Here is a 23,822-nt window from a genome sequence, read left to right as displayed (position 1 = left end):
TTTAAAAGAATAAAAATATTTATGTCACAAACATTTTATTATAAACGATATAAATAATTGTCAAAAAGTATTAATTTAAAATGAAAATAATAGTATCAATATATATGAGTAATTATAAAATAGTAAAACATAATTGTCTAATCAGTACTAAGTAAATTACAAATAAATTATTCTCTTTCAATAGTGGTGAAAGTTTAAGCAAATTTAAAATTTCACCAAAAAAAGCTGTTTCAGTGAAACAATGAATGAACTGTACAGTAACAAAATATAAACATCCCTGATGTGCTAACATATAATACAGAGTCAACAGTAACATGCTGACCCCCACCAGCATTGTTAGAAAAGCTGCAACCTGCTAACCATCCACATTTGCATGGTTAGCAGGTTGCATGTATACATAGACAACACATGCCTGCAATGCTCAGCACTGAATGTGTTAATGTAATATAGATACTGTAATAAAGATTTGTAAAAGAAAAGATTACTTCAATTATGAAGGATAACAGAATAGCCACAAGAAAAAGAAACTGAAGTGTGCAATGAAAAAATATCAAGTTTTATTATTATACTTAGCAACACCAACAACTGTTCTGTAAATATGCCTTGGGAGAAATAAAAAAATGCAGTATACGTATGGGCAAACAAATTCTTAGAATTTTAATAAGTTCTCCCATTACTATTAAAAGTAAAGAAAAGGTTGCTTAATTAAAACATGTCAGTGAAAATATTTAACTACAAATTACTCTATTTGTAATAGTGTTTAAATAAAATTACAAAATTTTTCACAAAAAAATTAGATATGAACCAATAAAATTTTAAAAGTGTTATTTGTTTATTTTAATAAATTTGTTCCACCCTAAATTCAAACCAAATCCTAACAATTCTATTTTACATTAAGCCTACAGCATATCAAAGAAAAACAGTTAAAAAAATGATATATAAAGAAAATTTTTTATTTTCATAAAATAATAAAATTTACAAAATTAAAATATAAAAGAAATCTGTTAAAAAAGAGATCATACAAAATTAAATAAAAAAATCAACACAATTATGTGTTAAAAATGAAAAAAAAAACAACTTGTTAAAACAATTCAACACACATCCTGGATAAGGACATAAAAATATACAACAAACAGAGAAAATGTAATAACTTCAGTCATTGTGCCCTATACATAATGGATGATGCTACGATATAATGGAATGAAGAATAATTAATTATCTGTCAAACTATCATCATCTGCATCTTCAAACTGTCCATCTTCAACCTCCATTGCTTCATCAATTGTCCTAATACCATTCTGTCTCTCTTCAGTGCTACCTAGAAAACAAAATTTTATAAATCATAAAAGTTTTTTATTTAACTGAATATAGGAAATAAAATAGGAAATATTTTATTTTCTGTACAAGAAAAATTAATAGAAGTTAAAATAAATATAAACTACATCATTGAAGTATTTTGTACTACAATTAGGAATACAATATTACATCAACAATATTTCTTTCATTAAACAATAATCATATTTAGTTAAAAATATTAATCAACGTATCAGTGCAGCTTACGATAGCAACTGTAATGCTACATTGTTAAGCATATACTAGACAACTACTACAAACTAACAATACAGATATGTAACAAATTACATTGATAGACACAAAAAAAAAAATTTTTATGTTTCTCTAAGTGTGATACCATTTCTTGAATTGCTTTCTTGTGTACATTACAGATCTGTAAATACAATTTTTCTACCGCCCTTAATTTTAAATAAATTATGCTTCAAAGAAAATTAAGGGAAAATATAGTTAAAATCTGTAAAATTTATAATTTTGCATGGCCATAGCTATGTTAAAATGATTTCACTGATGCTTTTCTTTTATAAATAGCCATATGCACATCCCGAATTAATGTTCAACAGTAAATGGCTAGCATGTTAGTATTCCATTTTCCTTTACAGCGGCTTTCCATCACCGAAATGTCTTGATGGAAATGTTCACCGTGATTATCACTTAAATCTCTGAGGTTGTCTGGGAAAAAATTCAGATGTGAGTGGAGGAAATGTATTTTCAAAGACATATTACATCCCATAGCTCTGTATGAAGTAAGAAGTTGATTAACAATGTCGTGGTAATTTTCAGATTTTTGTTTGCCGAGAAAATATTTGCAAATATCTTTAAATGAAGCCCAAACTGCACTTTCTACATTATTTAACAGAGTTAAATACATTATCTTTGACCAACTCTCTTATTTGAGGACCAACAAATATTCCTTCACTTAAATTCGGAAATTTCTGCCTGATGTACAAAAATCCAGCACTATCCTTCTTCATTGCTTTTACAAAATTTTTCATTAGTCCTAGATTGATATGGAGAGGAGGTAAAAATACTTTTTTTTGGGTTCAACTAAGGGCTCATGAATAATATTTTTTCCATTTGTAGTTAAGTTGTCTTGTTTTTCCACTCTTTGGTAACATCCCTAACTCAGGTGTCCCATTCACAAAGAAAACAGATGTACTTAGTATAGCCTAACTGCGTGCCTAACAAAATAGCTATAATTTTCAAATCACCATATGTTCCAGGTATGTTTTTTATAATTTATTTTTTCAAGAACATCTTTCATCACATTGTATGACTCTTTCAAATTAATACCTTAAGTGATTGGTATCGAAGGACATTTGTTATTCGTGTAGTAGAACCACTTCTAAACTATACTTGGACGAATCTATGAAAAGGCGCTAATCCTCAGGTTTATGAACTTGTCCTAAGTGCAACATAAGCTCGTCAATATTTGTGCAATAAACCACATTATTTCCATCAATAAAGTACTTTCTTTTTGTCGGCTTCAAAAGCCTGAAATTTTTGTATTTTTTTGAGGTAAATTCCAACATTGCAGTCTTGATCCTACTAGTTCAGCTTTATTTTTTGATATATTTAAATCCCTAACCAAGTCATTTAATTCAGCTTGTGGTATAAGATGTGGCTTATTGGAAGATAATTCAAAATCAAAATCATTGTTGTCTTTTTCAATACTGCCTGATTGTAATAGACATTTTACAGTAAGTTTAGATTTTTTAGAAATTTCAAACACACTTGTTAAACAAAAGTAATAATCGGTTACATGAACCTTTGGTTCACACCACACCATAGGTACACCAAATGGCAAAGCCGTGTACCTTTCAGCCATCCTCTTAAATATACAGAACAATTAGTGCATACTATATGAGAAGCCCACGTCTCATCCTGATCACCAATTTTACACTGAAAGTACATATGGTATGCTTTTTTAATTAAAGATATAATGTTTTTTTCTATCTGATTTTATGGTAAACTCACCACATACATAACAAATGGCATCCACATCATTTACACAATTTCGAGGCATTATCACACTGCACTGTTAACAGACTTAAGACACCAATAAGACTGAACAAAATTAATTCATACCTAAATTCAGTGCTTAATACAAACAACACAGCTGTGTTTTCAGTTACAGGCTTTGACCTGCACAGGAATGATTAATCTTGTCCATGAAGGCTCACCTTCAGTATTAAACATGTCATAATATATGATTATAATATTTAATTCTTTGTCTAGTATTGTTTATTTATAACTTACAAATTCTGTTAACAAAGTTAAACAATAAAAAATGAGCTAACAAAATACAATATAGGCGCTTTAAATGCTAACTATATGTTGAAAAATTTTTAAAAATTGTTCAAAAATAGTAGGTGATAGAAAGATTCTCGTTTTCAGCATCAAAAAACAAATTAAAATCATGTATAGCATGTTAGGAAACAAAAATTGTTTATCAGTGTTATTTCTTTACCTAGTACAGCTACATCTGTTTATATATATATACATATATATATAAACATAAGATTATATATATATATGATCTCTAATTAGTCTTTGGATCAACTATGTAAAAAAATTTTTGAAATCCACTTTCTATAAAATGCTTTAAAAATATATACTTTTCAGCTGAGCTACATGTTAGAAGTAAAAAAAGTTAATATTTAAAAATAAAAAACTGTACTTTCTTTTTGAGGCTGACTGCTTAAAATACAATTTTCTTACACATGAACATATACAATATTTAAACAATTATTTCACTTGAAAACTTATTTGTACATTTTTTTTTTAACACACCACCCATTTATTCCCCAGAAAGTAGAAATCATCTGTTATTTAGGTTTCAGAAGAAATATACACTCGAATTTATTACCATACTAATTTTCATTGTGTATTTTTTTTTTTAATTAACTATTTCAGCTAAATAAGTCTGCTATCTTTTTGGGGGAAATTATTCAGTAGCTTTTAATGTCTATATTAGATTTATACAATTAATAATTTTTATTAAAGCCTTGCGAGATTTGTTTCTAGAAAATAAGATAAAAAATAGTTTGTATACTATTTACAGCCAATAAGATATTTGCTAATAAGCAAAAACTATAATTTATTAAAATATAATTCCTCAAAATAATAGTACAAGAATATCACACACTAACTTACCACTAATAGCAGCAGTCCCATTTCCAATAACATATTCACCTTCAGAATCTGCATCTTCAAACTGATCATCATCTGAAAAATTATCACTGTGAAAATAAACAACTCACCAAAAGATATCAGATCCAGATTGCTTGATAATTGAATTATATTAACTTTCTTAACTTCTTAATGGTTTGTGATATAACATGTTGGCACAAATAGTTGTTAGGAAAAGAGCTGCTACAACAACTGTGTTTACATTTTTTGATTGGTGTTATATGTTTTAATGCACATTTCAATTCTGTAATATAAATAAATATCTACTACCGAGTGGTAAAAATTTAAATAAATTTTCCCTTAAAAAGGATTGTATTGTTTTTCACCAAATCTCTTGTCTTTCTTATGACTGCAAAGGGTCTCAGGTACAAGTGACACAAAACCAAGTTTCTTTCTCTAAGTAATCATCTTCATTGTACACCCAGTTCTATAAGTGAAGATATCACTTATAAAGCTGAATTTCAGCTGCATTTCAGAGGGCTCAGCATGCTGATATGCAGCAGTATATTTGGCTCACTGATGAAGGCAACAGGAAACAAGTTAATTCGTAATTTTTTTTGTAGTAAGTCTGGCATGGGCTGTGCTTGTTAATTCTTGTGAATGACTGCTTTTGTCAGGTTCCTACAACTATTAAATTATGTTATCTAACTCACACATATGTATATATTCAAAAAATAAAAACATCAAAACAGTGTTTTTTTCTGTTACTGTGTTTTGGCGGTTAATTGTTATTTTCTGAATTTAATTAGCACAGTGGTCAATATGTATATAATTCATTAACATATATATTAATCACTATGACAATAAAATTTAATATTAAATGAAATATAAATCACCAAAACACAGTAAATGGATAAGCTAAAAACTTTCAATATTAATTCAAAGAATTGATTTTCAGATCCAGTATCTTCAGTTAGTATTCAATTTTATTATTGATTGTTAAAATTGAATACTAACTGAAGATACAGGATCTGAAAATCAATTCTTGAAAATAAGTTAACTCAAAATCTATTTACTATATTTTGGTGGTTTATATTTCATTTAATATTAAAAAAAATATATATATTATAAACTGCTTTTGGTTCACATACCTTTATTTAGCTCCCTTTTATCTTACTGTTAAATATTTTGTACCCACAGTAGAATAGTATTGTAAGTCAGATCTTTTCCTTCAAAATAATTATTTCTCATTAGATTTAAGTATTATTTTTGTAACATAAATTAAATAAATATATATAATAAAAGACATTTTTTATTTAAATAATTTTTTAATTACATGTTTCACTAGCTTTTATTTATTACAAAATATTAAGACTTAGGCTAAAAAAAAAATCAGGGCTGGCCTGAGGTATATGTGATGTGTGCAGCTGCATACACGAGCATTTTGCGAAGGGAACAAAAAAGGAAAAAACAGTGTGCAAAAGTTTGTAATTGTATTATCATTCAAGATTGCCATATCTTCAGAGATATCCCAAGGATGAAACAAAAAGATAATTTTCTAATGTATTTTATTATCGACTGGCTCCAAATTGTGAAAAATTTAAAGAGACATTGGTTAGTTTATTCTCTACAAAACAATAGAGTTTACTGTCTTTGGTGCATGATTACATGTAGTACTACAAGTTCCAGCAAACCTTTATCAGACCAAACCAGAAACTGTGATTGGAGACACATTGGAATTATTCTATCATGTCATGAAACTTCTCCTAGTCACCTTAAATGTTATGAAAAGTGGGTAAAGATGAAAAGAAGGCTTAGTGTAGATAAAATTCATGATGAAAACCGAAAAATTATTTCTCAAAAAAAGAACAGTGGAAAATATTCTTAAACAACTTCTTGTTTAAGAATTAAATAAGGAATTATTACATAATTCCTTGCTCAGCACTGAGAAACACAAGAAAGGCTTTTCAAAGAACACATGAAACCCTTTACAAAAATGGTAACGGAAATTATCTCAGGCTATTTGAAGTGTTTGCCCAATTTGATCCTGTGATGAAAAAAATATTTCTAGAGTACTGTCACACAAAAAACAAAGGTGTGTGACATATTTGGGTTAAATATCAAACGAACTAGCTGACTTTTGATCATAGAAAACATACTAAGCAGAATTAAAGACGCCAATATGCCTTGATTCTCTCTTGACTCCACGTCTGATGTAAGTAGGAAAGAACAATTGTCTGTTACTTTGAGGTACATGTATGAGACAAAACACAATAAAGTTTAAATTTACAAAAGTTTTCTAGATTTTATTTAAATTGCAGACATTACAGTAAAAGGAATAGCAGAAACAGCCCTGAAAAATCTTTAAGTATACGATCTCTATCTCTACATTTCAAATTTCAGAGGCCAAGGATATGATAATGGGGCAAAATGAAATTCAAACACTCTGGCCTACAAAAACATATCTTAGACAAAAGTAAGAGCTTTTTTGTATCATGTATCTGTTACAATTTAAATCTAGTATAAGTGATACCGCAAAGACATCAGTCTTTTTGGAACAATACAGCGGTTGTTTGTGTTATTTAGCTCATCAACAATACATTGGGGCAAGTTATTAGAAAGTCTGTTGCAGTCAGCTGAAGAGTTTTCAGTGTTTGGGGAACATGTTGAAAGAACTTATGCAACTCACTGAGAGACATGAATTAAAACACGTAAAGTAGTAAGACACCAGATTGTACAAATCCAACAAGCCGTTTGGGATCTTTATGAGGATGCATCATTTCAAGAAAAGGTTAGAAGTGGGGCAAAATTTCTTGTCTAAAACACTTGAAGATTTTCGTTTCTTCGTATCATTGATTGCATGGAACAATGTTCTTTTTCAAATCAATGTGGCTAGTAAGATTTTGCAATCAAAAATCATAAACTTACCTCAAGCTACAGCCACTTTGAAATCCATTGGAGACTTTTTAATGGATTTGTCACTCGCTTACTGAAAGTCAAGGAGTTGGATGAGGATTTAGAAGTCAAAGGAAAATTCAAAATCCCTGGGTTAGAAGGAAGAAGAGACAGTTTGGTTATGAGGCTGATGATGATGCACCTATTGACCCCCCCAAGGGCATTTAAGAGTTGAGTTTCTACCAGTTCCACTTGTTGACATTGCCCAACAGAGAGAAGCTTGATCCTTAGACCTGGAAGACCTTCTGTCAGATGGGGATCAAAGTGACATAAGAAGCGCTGAGTTATGCAAGGAGTTGATTTCTATCAAGGATCTCGTGCCAAATGAAGGTATGAGAGATGGTAATTTCTTTTTTTATAGAAAAAAAATATATATCTTTTAGTAATCTGAATAAAATTCTAAAAAAACAAATGGCAGTAGTAGAAAGACTAACAAACAGTATTATTAGATTGATTAATCCACAAATGTAATACATTAATGATTTTGTATTTTACATGGGTGTTTCCCAATGTAAAATTTTAAATTCAAAACATATAACATCAAATGCCAAAAAAAAATAAACACATCCTGCCGAATATCAAATGCATATCTCGAATAAATATTAAACATAACTAGAGCTGACAAAAGGTTCACCCATTTCTAAACCTTCTGGCTGGAATATTTTTACAACACATTAAAAATTAGCACAATAAGAAAACATACTAAGTATTAATTCCTAGAGACAACACATGACTATGTCATATATTCTTTACAGTCATCAATAAACTAAAACCTACCTTAAACATCACCACAGAATATTAACACAAGTTCCTAGAACTCCCAGCACAAACAACTTCAAACATAAAAAAATACAACTGAAACACTTATCCATAACATATTTAATGACTTCATATAACATAAGTTTGTAAATTTTCATAGCTTACAGCACCGATTATACAAGGGTTATTTTTTTCAAGGTACGATCGATCGTGAAATAAAAACCTGCGCAAAAATCGGATGAACCTCTGCGCATATGTGTTGTGCAGCATCTCTAGTATGGCCTTCAATCACATCGCACGTCACTTCGTTTAGTTCTGAACATGCAGCTAGCACGTAAACATGTCTACAACAATAGCATCTCCTGCCAAGTGTGAAGTGCGTGTGGTAATTTGATTTCTTCAGGCTGAGGGGTGTAATGCAGCTGAAATTCATCGACGAATAAGTAATGTGTACGGTGAAACTTCAATGAGTGACAGCAAAGTGCGACAATGGTGCAGGAACTTTAAAGCAGGATGTACAGAGATGTTCATGATGCAGGCGGTCAAGGAAGGAAGCGAGTGTCAACCGATGATCTCGTTGAGCAAGTGGATGAGGCAATTAGAGAAAATCATCGGTTCACAATTTCTGTATTGAGTGATTAGTTTCAAATTTCAAGGTCAGCTCTCTACACCATTGTGAGCGAGAGATTTCAGTACCGCAAACTGTGTGCGAGATGGTTTCCAAGATGCTGTCCGACCATCACAAAACAATGAGATTGGACGCCTCCCTAATGTTTCTTCAGCGCTACCACAATGAAGGAGAAGATTTTTTGAACAAAATTGTCACAGGGGACGAGACATGGGTCCATTTCGAAACTGAAGAATAGTCCAAACAATGGATGCATTCTCATTCTCCCAGTAAACCAAAGAAGTTCAAGCGAACCTTCTAAAACAGAAAGTGTATGGCTACTGTGTTCTGGGACGGGAGTGGAGTTTCTCTTGGTGGAATTCATGAAACGTGGCACGACCATCACTGCAGCCTCATACTGATTGACTCTTCAACCTCTACCAAGGGCAATTCAGAATAAGCAGAGAGGAATGTTGTCATCAGGCATTGTCTTTCTCCATGACAATGCTCGGCCGCACACTGCAGCTGTAACAGAGAAGCTCCTGCAGCGTTTACGTTGGGAAGTGTTTGATCACCCACCATGCAGCCCGGACTTGGCTCCATCCGATTTTCACCTCTTTGCTCACAAGGCTAGGAGGACAACATTTTGACACAGACATCGAGCTGTAGACCAGCGTAGAAACATGGCTGAAAACACAGGCGGCTCCGTTCTATGACAAGGGTATTGGAAAGTTGGTATCATGCTACGACAAATGTCTAAATCGGAGTGGCGACTATGTAGAGATATAGCGTAACTATGTAAGTACTTCTTACGAATAAAAATTTTTTTATTTTCACTGTGGTTTTAATTTCATGACTGATTGGACCTTGAAAAAAAATAACCCTCGTACTTAATTTTAGCTGACACTATACTGAAAAATTCAGCACAATAAAATACTTAGCATATTTTTACAGTTTTACACCAAGACTAGTCTAAAATGTTGCACCAAAACTAAACTAATATGTTATAATATAAAAAAAAGTTATATACAAAAAAAAAAGAAAGAAATTTATGTAATATACAAAAATTTGCAGTAAAAACTCGGACACAAAATCATATAAACCATTAAACATTTTTAACAAAAAAGGTTTCTGTGTTGCTTTCAAAATCACAAATAAAATTCACAAGATAAGATGACTTGAGTGTACAACAGCCCAGAAGTATACAAACAGAACTTCAGTGACTATACTAAATTAACTGGGCAAACCAGATGTAAATTTGCTTATACATACAAAGAAAAAAATCAGAATCTAATATCATGTAACGTGATAAATACATTATATGTATCATCTAAGACCCTAATGCAAGACATTTGAAAAATATTAAATTTACAAACAAAACACAAATCAAATTTATTTGACCTCCTATTGTATATCTTCTTCAATCTTTTAAGCTTTAACAGAATTAATTTTTTTCAAAACCATGTCTAACCAACTATGTGAAAAAATTAGTAATCAGGACTGTCTCTGAAATTATTCACAAGTGACCATATTACAGAACTTATCTTCACTTTTAAGGTAAATTAAATTCCAAGGGATGTTTCATAAGTCTAAAAGAGACACAATTTATACTTAGTCCAAGATGCTCAATTTCTTTTATACCTTCCTGATCATTTATCACAGGCTTCAAAATATGGAGATGTGTTGGCAATTACTTCATTTTGTGTGGCTAGTAAGGGTATGGAAGAATTTCATAATATAATTTGAACAGTTTTAATGATGCAGTTACAGAAAAGTGAGCTGGTGCATTGGCCTGATGTAAAAATCTTCTTTTTCAACGCAAGTGCTAGTTGTTTATTTCTTCAGATACTCCAGTAAAAGTGTATTTATTGCTCAGTTAGTGGCTTTTCCCGAAGTCAATGAAGGTTATACCACAAGCCTCACAAAAGACAATGGTTATAATACTTTCTCTAGATGAAAAAAAAAATGGTTTTCAGCTTCTTTGGAAAAAGCTACCAAACTGCAACCCATTATTTTGACTGTTCCTTGGTCTCATGTTGATAGTGACGTACCTAAGATATAACTATAATGATTACTCTTGATTACACTGAAACAGTCGTAAACCATGCTTAGAAATATTTCCTCATGTAGAACAAATTTTTTTTTTTTGTCTTCAGCCATTTGACTGGTTTGATGCAGAGCTCCAAGATTCCCTATCTAGTGCTAGTCGTTTCATTTCAGTATACCCTCTACATCCTACATCCCTAACAATTTGTTTTACATATTCCAAACCTGGCCTGCCTACACAATATTTTCCTTCTACCTGTCCTTCCAATATTAAAGCGACTATTCCAGGATGCCTTAGTATGTGGCCTATAAGTCTGTCTGTTCTTTTAACTATATTTTTCCAAATGCTTCTTTCTTCATCTATTTGCCGCAATACCTCTTCATTTGTCACTTTATCCACCCATCTGATTTTTAACATTGTCCTATAGCACCACATTTCAAAAGCTTCTAATCTTTTCTTCTCAGATACTCCGATTGTCCAAGTTTCACTTCTATATAAAGCGACACACCAAACATACACTTTCAAAAATCTTTTCCTGACATTTAAATTAATTTTTGATGTAAACAAATTATATTTCTTACTGAAGGCTCGTTTAGCTTGTGCTATTTGGCATTTTATATCGCTCCTGCTTCGTCCATCTTTAGTAATTCTACTTCCCAAATAACAAAATTCTTCTACCTCCATAATATTTTCTCCTCCTATTTTCACATTCAGTGGTCCATCTTTGTTATTTCTACTACATTTCATTACTTTTGTTTTGTTCTTGTTTATTTTCATGCGATAGTTCTTGCGTAGGACTTCATCTATGCCATTCATTGTTTCTTCTAAATCCTTTTTACTCTCGGCTAGAATTACTATATCATCAGCAAATTATAGCATCTTTATCTTTTCACCTTGTACTGTTACTCCGAATCTAAATTGTTCTTTAACATCATTAACTGCTAGTTCCATGTAAAGATTAAAAAGTAACGGAGATAGGGAACATCCTTGTCGGACTCCCTTTCTTATTACGGCTTCTTTCTTATGTTCTTCAATTGTTACTGTTGCTGTTTGGTTCCTGTACATATTAGCAATTGTTCTTCTATCTCTGTATTTGAACCCTAATTTTTTTAAAATGCTGAACATTTTATTCAAGTGTACGTTATCAAATGCCTTTTCTAGGTCTATAAACACCAAGTATGTTGGTTTGTTTTTCTTTAATCTTCCTTCTACTATTAATCTGAGGCCTAAAATTGCTTCCCTTGTCCCTATACTTTTCCTGAAACCAAATTAGTCTTCTCCTAACACTTCTTCCACTCTCCTCTCAATTCTTCTGTATAGAATTCTAGTTAAGATTTTTGATGCATGACTAGTTAAACTAATTGTTCTGTATTCTTCACATTTATCTGCCCCTGCTTTCTTTGGTATCATGACTATAACATTTTTTTTTGAAGTCTGACGGAAATTCCCCTTATTCATAAATATTACACACCAGTTTGTATAACCTATCAATCGCTTCCTCACCTGCACTGCGCACTAATTCTACAGGTATTCCGTCTATTGCAGGAGCCTTTCTGCCATTTAAATCTTTTAATGCTCTCTTAAATTCAGATCTCAGTATTGTTTCCCCCATTTCATCCTCCTCAACTTCCTCTTCTTCCTCTATAACACCATTTTCTAATTCATTTCCTCCGTATAACTCTTCAATATATTCCACCCATCTATCGACTTTACCTTTCGTATTATATATTGGAGTACCATGTTTGTTTAACACATTATTAGATTTTAATTTATGTACCCCAAAATTTTACTTAACTTTCCTGTATGCTCTGTCTATTTTACCAATGTTCATTTCTCTTTCCACTTCTGAACACTTTTCTTTAATCCACTCTTCTTTCGCCAGTTTGCACTTCCTGTTTATAGCATTTCTTAATTGTCGATAGTTCCTCTTACTTTCTTCATCACTACCATTCTTATATTTTTATGTTCATCCATCAGCTGCAATATATCGTCTGAAACCCAAGGTTTTCTACCAGTTCTCTTTATTCCGCCTAAGTTTGCTTCTGCTGATTTAAAAATTTCCTTTTTAACATTCTCCCATTCTTCTTCTACATTTTCTACCTTATCTTTTTTACTCAGACCTCTTGCGATGTCCTTCTCAAAAATCTTCTTTACCTCCTCTTCCTCAAGCTTCTCTAAACTCCACCGATTCATCTGACACCTTTTCTTCAGGCTTTTAAACCCCAATCTACATTTCATTATCACCAAATTATGGTTGCTATCAATGTCTGCTCCAGGGTAAGTTTTGCAATCAACGAGTTGATTTCTAAATCTTTGCTTAACAATGATATAATCTATCTGATACCTTGCAGTATCACCTGGCTTCTTCCAAGTGTATATTCTTCTATTATGATTTTTAAATTGGGTGTTGGCAATTACTAAATTATACTTCGTGCAAAACTCTATAAGTTGGTCCCCTCTTTTATTCCTTTTGCCCAGCCCGTATTCACCCACTATATTTCCTTCCTTGCCTTTTCCAATGCTTGCATTCCAATCTCCAACTATTATTAAATTTTCATCTCCTTTTACGTGTTTAATTGCTTCATCAATCTCTTCGTATACACACTCTACCTCATCATCATCATGGGCGCTTGTAGGCATATAGACGTTAACAATCGTTGTCGGTTTAGGTTTTGATTTTATCCTTATTACAATGATTCTATCGCTATGCGTTTTGAGTAGAACAAATGTGGAACCAATCTTATAGGCAGTTTTCGCATACATAAATATTAATGAATGTTTATTTAAAAAACCATTCATTTGAGTTTCCTGTTGCCTAGCTATCTCGTACACTTACATTTTTTATACTACGTCACAGTTAGTTTCAGTATTCTCAAAGCTGTAACTTCAATAGGCATCAATTAACCAGGATGGTTAACCTCATTAACCATAAATTGTGTTTAGACAACTGCCCTGAAAAATAATGTAACACTTGTAAACTGTTCTAACTGATGCAGCCAACTCACCATAATATTTATCAAGGTTGGCTTTAGTTTCCTGTACAGTTATGACTTTCAAAAAGTAATTTTTGAACACCATAAAAGTAATATTTCTTTTACATCCATTTTTTAATAATCGCAAAAACTGACCGACTCAAACGACTGTCAACAATAGAATTATGAATGAAACTTGGTAGCAAAATGTACTATGGACAATATCGTTTTACTTCACATAGAATTGTCAAATAAAAGTACATCAAAATTTGTAAAATTTCAAAACTTCACAATATCATTAGTAACTTACTGTATAAACACACTATAGTGACTCTTCGTACCCATGCATTAAAAAACATTTAGCAACCAGGTTTGCTATGAAAACTAATTAACACTTTTCATAAAAGTAATTATGTGAAAAAAATACATTTCTTCACTCTGATCATGAAACTACAAATATTGGTGAAGTTATACAAACTTGTAATGAAAGACACATAGATCAACTGGTATACCTACATTTACTTATAAATCTACCTATAATAAATCGGTATCAAAAAAAGAATAATAAACAAATGACTACAGTTAAATATGATAATTAACATAAACTGGGAAAAAACATAATTTTATAGAATCAATATTAGTAATAATAAGCAGACCTTCTGAAAAGCTATCTTGTGGATCAGGATGCAATACTTGGCAATGATTCATAGCTTGGAACATAGCATCTAACATTCCTTTATCTTCTGGAACAAAATGCATTTCTGTGATTCCAGATCCAGGATCATCCCCTTCATCACCACTAACTGATTCATTCTGCCCTAAAAAAAAAAATTATACAAATTATATATTCTTATAAAACAATATAATCCAATAGTTACACCTTTTTTTTGTGTTAGAACACTTTAAGGAGCATCTTCTTAAATAAATGTTTCTATGTCCCTGAAATAGCTATTGTTCATTTCCTAATGTTTAACATTATTATTATTTAGCAGTTTTTTTACAGCCGTTACAGCTATTTCCCGCATCCTGGTGTCCAAGCCTTCCTATCCTGGATCTCTTTGTCCAACAAACCACACTCCTCCATACTCTTCACCACATCATGCCCCACATTCTCCGTGGCCTTCCTCTTTTTCTTCTATTTGATGGCTGATATTCCCAAACTTTAAGAGGCAATCTGTTTGGACCAATCCTGCGCATATGATCATATCAAAGTAGCTGTCTAACAGCTACATTGTCTGTCAAAAATGATGTGAACTTCATAATTTCTCTGATTCTATCCATCAGTGTAACTTGGCAACATCTCCTCCAGTATATATCATCTCTGCAGCCGTCAGTCACTGTTTCATCATTTCATGTATAGTCGACAGCTCAGATCCTCACGCCACACTACTTTCAACTTAAGTTTTAAAAATATTTTTTTTCACCAAGATATGGTTATTCCACAAAATCAGATGCAAACTTCTTACAATTCTCTTCCTCTTTATAATCTTATTCATAATGTCTGTAATATCTGTTCCATCACACGTAATGTTACCCCAAGATATTTAAATTCATCAGAATGCTTCACAGTTCCTAATGATTTTTCTAAATCCTCTCCCTTTTCTACACCCTTATTGCTACACAGTAATATTAATCAATCCATATTGATCTCTATAAATAAGTTAATCCAGAATTTACTGATTTACTATAAAATATCTGTAAAGTAAGTCTGATAGTCAGACATACAATAGTTTGGCATTTCAGCATATATGCATCTCACTCTAAGCTTCATTTACAAATGATTTGCAGTTTTGTTTCTGTTATTTCTTTGATGTAAGTAAGAAGCACAAACTTGCAGAATGATTGGGAAAAATGCTAGCCAAATGTTATGGAGGAAGAAAACAGAGATGTCAAAGATTTATATGAAGATATGCAGTCAACCATTTTAAACTTAGATATCCTTCAAAAAATTACTGACTGAACTGAACTTGACAAAATTCAAGTAATATTAAGGGACAATGTTATTGCTCAAAATGTGTTAAAAATAAAGGCAATAACAGAAGTGGAGAGTGATAACAAAATATCAGCTGCCAGTGCATTAAATATGTATGTCAAATTTAGCAAGTGTAGTAACCAGCACAACATTCCAGAGAAATAAATATTAATATTCTTCAAAATGATTTAAAAAAATAAAGCCAAGTTTAGAAAGCAAGAAGACATTTAAAAGGGTATTACGTTAATTACATCATTGTCGCCAAATGGCAACAATAATGAGAAAACAGCTAATGAAATCTGAATAAATTGATACAAAAATTTATTTATTTAATGCAAATAATTCTTATGATTTAATTTTTATTTACATGTATGTTTTATATGATTTATAAAAGATAATCACTCTTTTAATATAATATCTTTGCTATTAGTTTTGTTTTGAAACATTTTTTAACGATTCTGGTCACGTGTAGGTAGCCAAACAGTAGCGTGTTTATGTCAAAACTGAAATGGTATAAGGTATAAGACACCAAACTAGAGTGAAACGTACTGTAATGAAATACTGTTAACTCAAAAAAATTTTTAATTAAAAATATATTTTATTTTTTGAACTTAAGATTTGTTTTTATCTATTGTAATATAAGTATTATAAAATAAATCTTACCTTCATCTTCTAAACAAGTATCCAACATTACATAAAGACACTCATATGGATGTGCTTGAAGATCACGAGAAATAGCATGCATAGCAATGTGAGGGTACTCTAAAGAAAACCCTTGCTGTGTTTCACCATTCACCCACGCCAGTCGGCTGAAAAAAAAAAAACATAATTATTTAACGAATTTTATGATATTGTAAATAAAGTTAAAAATACCATATTAGCTTAATTTGATCAAATCTTAGTGTGCTCATGTGTAGGTGTTTTTTCAATACTTATGTATTCAGCATGGATTTATTATTTTTTTTATTGGGTTTCAACAAAGACTGTTAAAATTCACAAGTCAAATATCCCATAACCTTTTAACTAAAACTTCAAAATCTTAAATGCAGCAAGCACATTAACATGTCACAAACATACACACACCCCTATATTATATATAAATTGCATCTGCATATACCAGAGCTGTTTTTTCATACCTATACAACCATACACTACTTTTTCATACTAATAAGAAACCTTGCTGGATAAGGTATATTCCTGCTGATTGGACAGTGTATATGAAGTATTATTTCTTAACAAAAAGGGATACTATAATTTTTTCTTTACACTATTTGGCAGACTTTTTTTTATGGTTTTGATATATGTAAAGCACCTGTGGTAATATTTGAGACATCAGTCAAAATTTCCATATCTGAAAATAATAATGTTTATTTTACAATTAATGCCTTTGGTGAGGAGAGTGAAGTGTTCCATGTAACACTTGGCTTATTAGCTTCAGTGGAGTTGGCATGCTGATATGCAAGAGGATATTCAACTAGTGAAGAAGGCACTTTCCTTATCATTTCCTTTTTAAGCCTCTTCTTTTTCTGTTTAGCCTTCAGAACCACCATAAGGTATTACTTCAAAGGATGATACGTATGAAGTGTAGTCTTCCATTCTCAGGTCAACCATTCAGGAATGGTTGACCTGGTGACCTGATGACCTGGTTTTATTGGTGAGAAACACTCATGAGGTTAGATGAAACAACTGGAATTTCTGTGATTGGTTAGAAATGACAATTTAGAACGTTGACTATCAAAATGGTTGAATATTAGCTGTCAATTTTATCTATGAATATGGCAGTTGGAAATTATAAGTAGCAGTGTAGGATACACAGGTTGCAGTGGGTCTATTTATAATATATAAATTTTTTGAATCAAACTTTACTGTATGTTTATTTCTTCAGGTTTGGCAATATAAAGTAATCATTGCGAACCAAATCCGCCCCATGTGGAAACGTTCTGAAGTATAAGTAATGGAGTTTTGCAGTAACAACTAAAAACATGAATGCAGGCACATTATTGTGGTGAAAGAGTACTTTTCTTTTTGGCGAGATGTGGAAAATGATCCTTCAATCAGTCCTTTAGTGAAGTATAATAATTCTTGGATGTTGGTCCTTTTTTTTTAACACCACACCACAAAAATCCCAAAAAACCATGACATTTCTTGCAAATGAAACCGTTTTCTTTGGCACATTTTCACCTGCTCTCTCCCCCAGTTTGGTCTCTGGTGTGTAATAGTAAATCCATAACTCATCTACTGCTGTAAAACGTCAAAGAAACTCAAAAGAATCCTGTTTAAATAAATTTAAACAACTTCAAGAAGTGATGTGTTTTTTGTCGATTGTTAACAAACACGGCAGCCATCAAGTGAAGTTTTTCATACCCAAAACATCATGTAAAATGTAGTGGGTATGGTCTATTGAGATATTTGCAACATCAGTAGGCTTGTGTATTTTTATTTGGTGACAATTTGCTACAGAATTATGGATTTATGTAACAATTTTATTGGTCACGATGGTTTTTAGGCATTTTGAGAACACATCATCTTGAATGGGCGTACCACAACATTTAAATTCATCAGTCTGTCTTTTACTGTCAAAAATGAAGGAAAAGAATCTTTGAAGTGGGTTCTGACACTTTGTATCTGGATTAAACCTTTTAAAACAAAGTACTTCAACAGCTCAAACTTCAATTGTATCCATTTTCAAAAAATATCATACATTGTTTGCTTTATTTGATCACCACAAACAAGTAACTAACCCTACACATTGGAAATTTCACAGCACACCATCTAAATGATCACATGACAAATATCACAATCATTTGTTCATAATTGCGCCATCTCTGTGTCAGACCATTTTATTTTTACTGGCTACTAACCAGTCAAGGTAAAATTATAGAATTTTTTTTTTTTGTTTTGGGACAAGGACTATTCATAATTTCGTTTCAGATCACTTAAGATAATTGCTGACAGAACTTACTATTTTTTTCTTTAACACAGTTTTACTAAATTCAGAGAATTAAAGACAAGTTATTTTATTTTTAGCATGTTTCATTTTTTTTTAAGCAGTAATTTTTCATTTTTCTGAGGTCTGTGAAAACTTCATAATATACTTGTGTATTAATCAGCATGCATATTACTTTACATAACCTGGTTGTAAATTTGTCAATGTTGCTTGACAAATTCAAAAAGAATTGAAACTTACCTACCTGTTTCAGGACCTTAAAATTTTTTTTTTATTTTTATTTAAACAGTTTACCTGTGGCAGCCATTTTTCTTATGGTTTACACACCAATTTTTGTGATTGTAAGGCTTTACGGAAAAAATCATAACAATTATTGGTCTTGGAAACAAAATACAATTTATTCATATTTTCTCAAGGTAAAAGATTGGTCCAGTGGTTTATTTACCTATCTCTCTTCTTTCTATGAGAAAATTACCAATAAAGTTGAACATGAAAAACAGTGAATTTTCACTTTTGATAATTTTTTTCAAGAGGTAGGGATAGCATACACAGTTTGAATTATTTTTTAAATATAGGTATATATCATACCTACATTTAAAAAAGTAGTTTTTAGTAGTTTTACCATAAATAATATTAATGGTGATATGCTTACCCGAAACTTTTTATGAATTTTTAAAAACTAATTTTTTTTAAAAAATTCAATTTTTTGCTTCAAATAACTCTGATGGGGCTGGTGATAAAAATCTCAAATTTTCACAACTTATAGGGTTTTTGTAGATGCTTATGGCAAATAAAAAGATTTCTTGTGTATTGTACTAACATAAAAGTTAAAACCTCTCAAAAATCATGAAAAACCTGTTGAAAGGAATACCATTTTGACTCACTAAATAAGAGCTCAAAGGAGGTATTTTTGTCTTCTTGGCACTTAATATTTTTATACTTATATAGTTGAAGTAGACTTGTTTGAACTATTCAACTGCATTGTTCATGTTATAACAGGTGCTTGAAGTCGTTTCCAGTCATCAGGAAAATTCATATTGCAACATGCTCATTGCATAATTTAGCTTCGCAGTTACATACAGATCAGTCCGACATATTTATTTATATATAAGGACTTAGTAGACATCTTTGTTTGTGACAAGGATAACTACAGCTGTATGATGAATGTGTGCACCAAATGTCCAGGTAAGCAGGTAGTGTTTGACATGGTCAACTTTCTGAAGAGTATAATGTGGTGTGTTGCCAGATACAATAATGTACAAACAGTAGGTAAAAGCTGATAAGGCGAGATGATTACTGTTCTTCAGACCAAAGATGAGTTTTTAAAATCATTGGTGAAAAAATTGGAAAAGCTGAAAACTCACCATTTCATGTCAAAATCTCAAGCTGTTTTTGAGATGAAAAAATCAGAATTATGTGAAGAAGAATGTTTGATGTTGGCAGACTTTGGAGAAAACTTTTCATTTCTTGTTCAAAATGAGATACAAAGCTTCCATTGGGTCAACAGCCAAGCCACAGTTCACCATTTTGTGTTCTATTTCAAGGAAAATGATATATTACAGCACAAAAGTGTCTGTATTTTAAGTGATCACTTGAAGCACAATACAGCAAAATTTTATTGCTTTCAAAAACTTTTAACAGACCATATCAAGGAAGTACATCAAAACATTAAAAAACTCATCTACTTTACTGATGGTGCTTCAAGTCAGTATAAAAATAAAAGAATTTTCATAATTTGTGCAGTCACAATAAAGACTTCAACCTTGAAACTGAATGGCATTTCTTTGGATCATCCCATGGGAAAAACAACTATGATGGTGTGGGAGGAATAACAAAATGAGGTGTGGCAAAGGCAAATCTGTAAAGGCCATTAAACAGTCAGATACTAAACGTTGATGAAATGTATTCATTTTGTAATCATAAGCTGAAAAATATCAAGTATTTTTTGATTAAATCAGATGAGATAGCTACGATTTCAGAAATTCTAAAAAACCATTTTGACTGCTGTGAAAGAATTGTTGGTATTAGAAGCTACCACAAGTATATTCCTGTGTCAGAAGGCATTGTAAAATGTTACTTTACTCCACACTCCAAGGACTATGAAGACCATCCTGTGTCAAATATTGTACCACTTTCACTTAAGGAAAAAGATTCTATTGCTTGTGTGTATGACGATCAGTGGTGGAATGGAGAAGTGGTAGATATTAGCCTCAAAAATGATGAAGTACAGGTTCATTTTTTCCACCCAGCTGGACCACGTACATAATTTCAAAAGTCTCAACAAGACAAAGTGTGGGTAATGAGTTGCAAAGTCCTGAGAAAGATGACATCCTTTAACTACAGTGATGGGTTGTTCTCACACAATTTCAAGAGAATTTATCAGAGGAGATATCACAGCTGCTGGTTAACCACACTAAATAATAAACTTTCATTGCTATAAAAACAGGCTATTTCACTGAAGAATAAAATAAAATTTTGCTACAATTTATTTTTTCTTTGATAGTATTTACAAAAATAAACAAAATAAAAATTAATTCTTGAAAAAATAGGTAGGCTACTCATTGAAATCTCAGTTTGGGTAAATTACAAGTATTTTAAATCAAAATTGCATTGCTTACTGGTATTGGTTAAGTTATAATTAAATTACGACCTACTATTAATAATTTTAAAAAAATAATTATTTTAAAAATATTGAAAACGTCAACTTCAACAACATAGGAGCTAAACATAAAAAATGTGCAAAAAAGATAAGAAACTCCTTTGAGTACTTTTGCTTTTAAAAGGATTGCTTTAACAGGTTTTTCAAGATTTTTGAGAGGTTATAACTTTTTTATTAGTACAATACACATGAAACTTTTTATTTGCATCTAAAAAAAAAACATTGTAAAGTTGTGCAAATTTGAGATTTTTATCACCAGGCCCATCAGTTATTTGTAGCCAAAATTTGAATTTAAAAAAAAAAATTAGTTTTCAAAAATTCATAAAAAATTAGGGGTAAGTATATCACCATCAATATTATTTATGGTAAACCTACTAACATATAGCAACACATAAGAAAATAATTCAAACTGTGTATGCCATCCCTGCCTCTTGAAAAAATTACCAAAAGTGAAATTTCACTGTTTTTCATGTTCAAACTTTATTGATAATTTTCTCATAGAAAGAAGAGAGATAAATAAACCATTGGACCAATCTTTTACCTTGAGAAAATGTGAATAAATTGGTTTTTGTTTCCAGGATCAATAGTTGTTTAGTTATGATTTTTTCCGTAAACCCTTACAATCACAAAAACAGGTGTGCGCATTGTAATAAAAATGGCCACCAAAGGTAAAGTGCTTAAATAAAAAAATTTAAAAAAATAGTTTTCAGGTCCTGAAACATGTAGGGAATAGTTGTTTCATTTTTTTTTTGAATTTGTCAAGCGACCAGCATTTTTTTGGGGACACTTCACATGAATTGACCTTTATGTATTTTTTTATTTATCTAAAACAGGCACAAGTACCTTATTTGTATATTTAACATTAATTAGACAATGTCACCAGCAAAGTGAGTGCAAGTTATGATTGGTTATGTATTCTGTCGAATCAACATAATCTAACCATATAAAACCTATGTTCGCTAACTTCAACTAATTAACAGTAATGTTTTAATTATCTAAAGTAATATATTCAGTAATTACAACTTATGGTAATTATTGTAGTCAAGCAGATACGAGAAATAAAGTAACTTCAACAGCAGTGCATACAACAAAAATAATGCATAATAACAATATATAATAGCTATATTTATGTAAAATAATAACTGTATATGTAAAAAAATATATATGTGCTGGTTAATGCAAGCACCCTTAACAATTTCCTTTTTAAGATATTAGGTTCAAACAAAAACCACATTTATCTGGATGAAATATACTTTATTTTATGTCCAGTGTACATTTTCCTTTTAGTATATATTTATCATACCAAAAAACTATTCAGAAATTTAAGTTAAAAAGCCACCAAATCTCAGTACTGGAACTAAATATTTTTGGACTCGTCTCCAGATTTCTTTTGGGTAGAGGTTTCATTTGAAATTAATTTTTGAAAATGTCTAAGGCCTGGGAATCATATCGTTACTTTTTTAGAATCCTATAATCATTGTCATTTGTGTAAAATCAGCTATATTAAAACAAATTAATCTGAAAGGGACACAACACAAAAACCTGAAATTTTCACAAATCCAACATTATGTATGTAGTAATAACATCATTGATTTAATAAATTATTATGGAAAATATATGATCAGCATAAGTTTGATATATCATGTAATCACATTTACATTGAACCGCTTAGTTTCATTATTAAAACATACCAAAATAAACATGAACTGAATTATACTTAAAATTAAAACTGTTCGTAGTATCTTTTTTTTGTCGCTGTTCAGACCATGACACCGTCATAGTAACAGCTTACATTTTATTTTCAAAATAGAAGTAAAAATTCTTCCTCGCTAAAATACATATATGACAAGTCGGAGATCTAGACTAGCAAGTGATGGCGATCATAACCTCAAAAATAAATTGATAAAAATAGCCAATCTCACCTCTCTGCTATGTAAAGGGTTCCCTTCCCAAGTTCTCTATTATTGACGTAGACTGTGGTAAGTTGTTGTTCATGCTTAATTCCTTCCGTAGGTGGAGGAAAACTAGTAAGAACAACCATTCTAAAATACGAGGTTCTAAGGTAAGGTTACTTCTTTTAAGGTTATTGAAAATATGACATAAAGCAAATGTCACCAATTAACAAAAAACACTAATTTAATAATCGACACCAAAATCTTCGATTTCAATAAATCGTATTATAAACACCATCAAAACTGTAACGCAGCCGCTTTTCAAACAAACTAACGAGCAATCACCTCCATGATTAAACAACTTTACCAACATCTGAAACTTTGTTGTAATTATATTGAAAAAAATTATAAAAGCAATAAACATATGTTTTTATTAATAATATCACTTTTTTCAGAAACGCTACTGAGTAAAATTTATAAGTGTGTTTTGAGTAGTTATGTAGTTTAAAGTTAACAATTTGCAAAGGCAA

The 23,822-nt window shown here is 31.1% G+C and overlaps 1 protein-coding gene across 1 annotated transcript; it reads right to left on the bottom strand.

The window, feature by feature from the left end:
- Positions 1 to 937: 937 nt before the first annotated feature.
- icln (chloride nucleotide-sensitive channel icln) lies at positions 938 to 23,669 on the bottom strand. Its single transcript, XM_075358700.1, has 5 exons — positions 23,323 to 23,669; positions 16,458 to 16,603; positions 14,479 to 14,640; positions 4,507 to 4,578; positions 938 to 1,318 (listed from the first exon to the last, which is right to left on the bottom strand). The coding sequence occupies exons 1-5, from the start codon at positions 23,439 to 23,441 to the stop codon at positions 1,212 to 1,214; spliced, it is 606 nt and encodes a 201-aa protein (XP_075214815.1). The 5' UTR covers positions 23,442 to 23,669; the 3' UTR covers positions 938 to 1,211.
- Between the last annotated feature and the right edge of the window lie 153 nt (positions 23,670 to 23,822).

The sequence above is a fragment of the Lycorma delicatula genome, chromosome 2 (genome assembly GCF_047948215.1).
Source record: "Lycorma delicatula isolate Av1 chromosome 2, ASM4794821v1, whole genome shotgun sequence".
NCBI lineage: Eukaryota > Metazoa > Arthropoda > Insecta > Hemiptera > Fulgoridae > Lycorma > Lycorma delicatula.
This window is presented reverse-complemented; position numbering and strand designations above follow the sequence as displayed.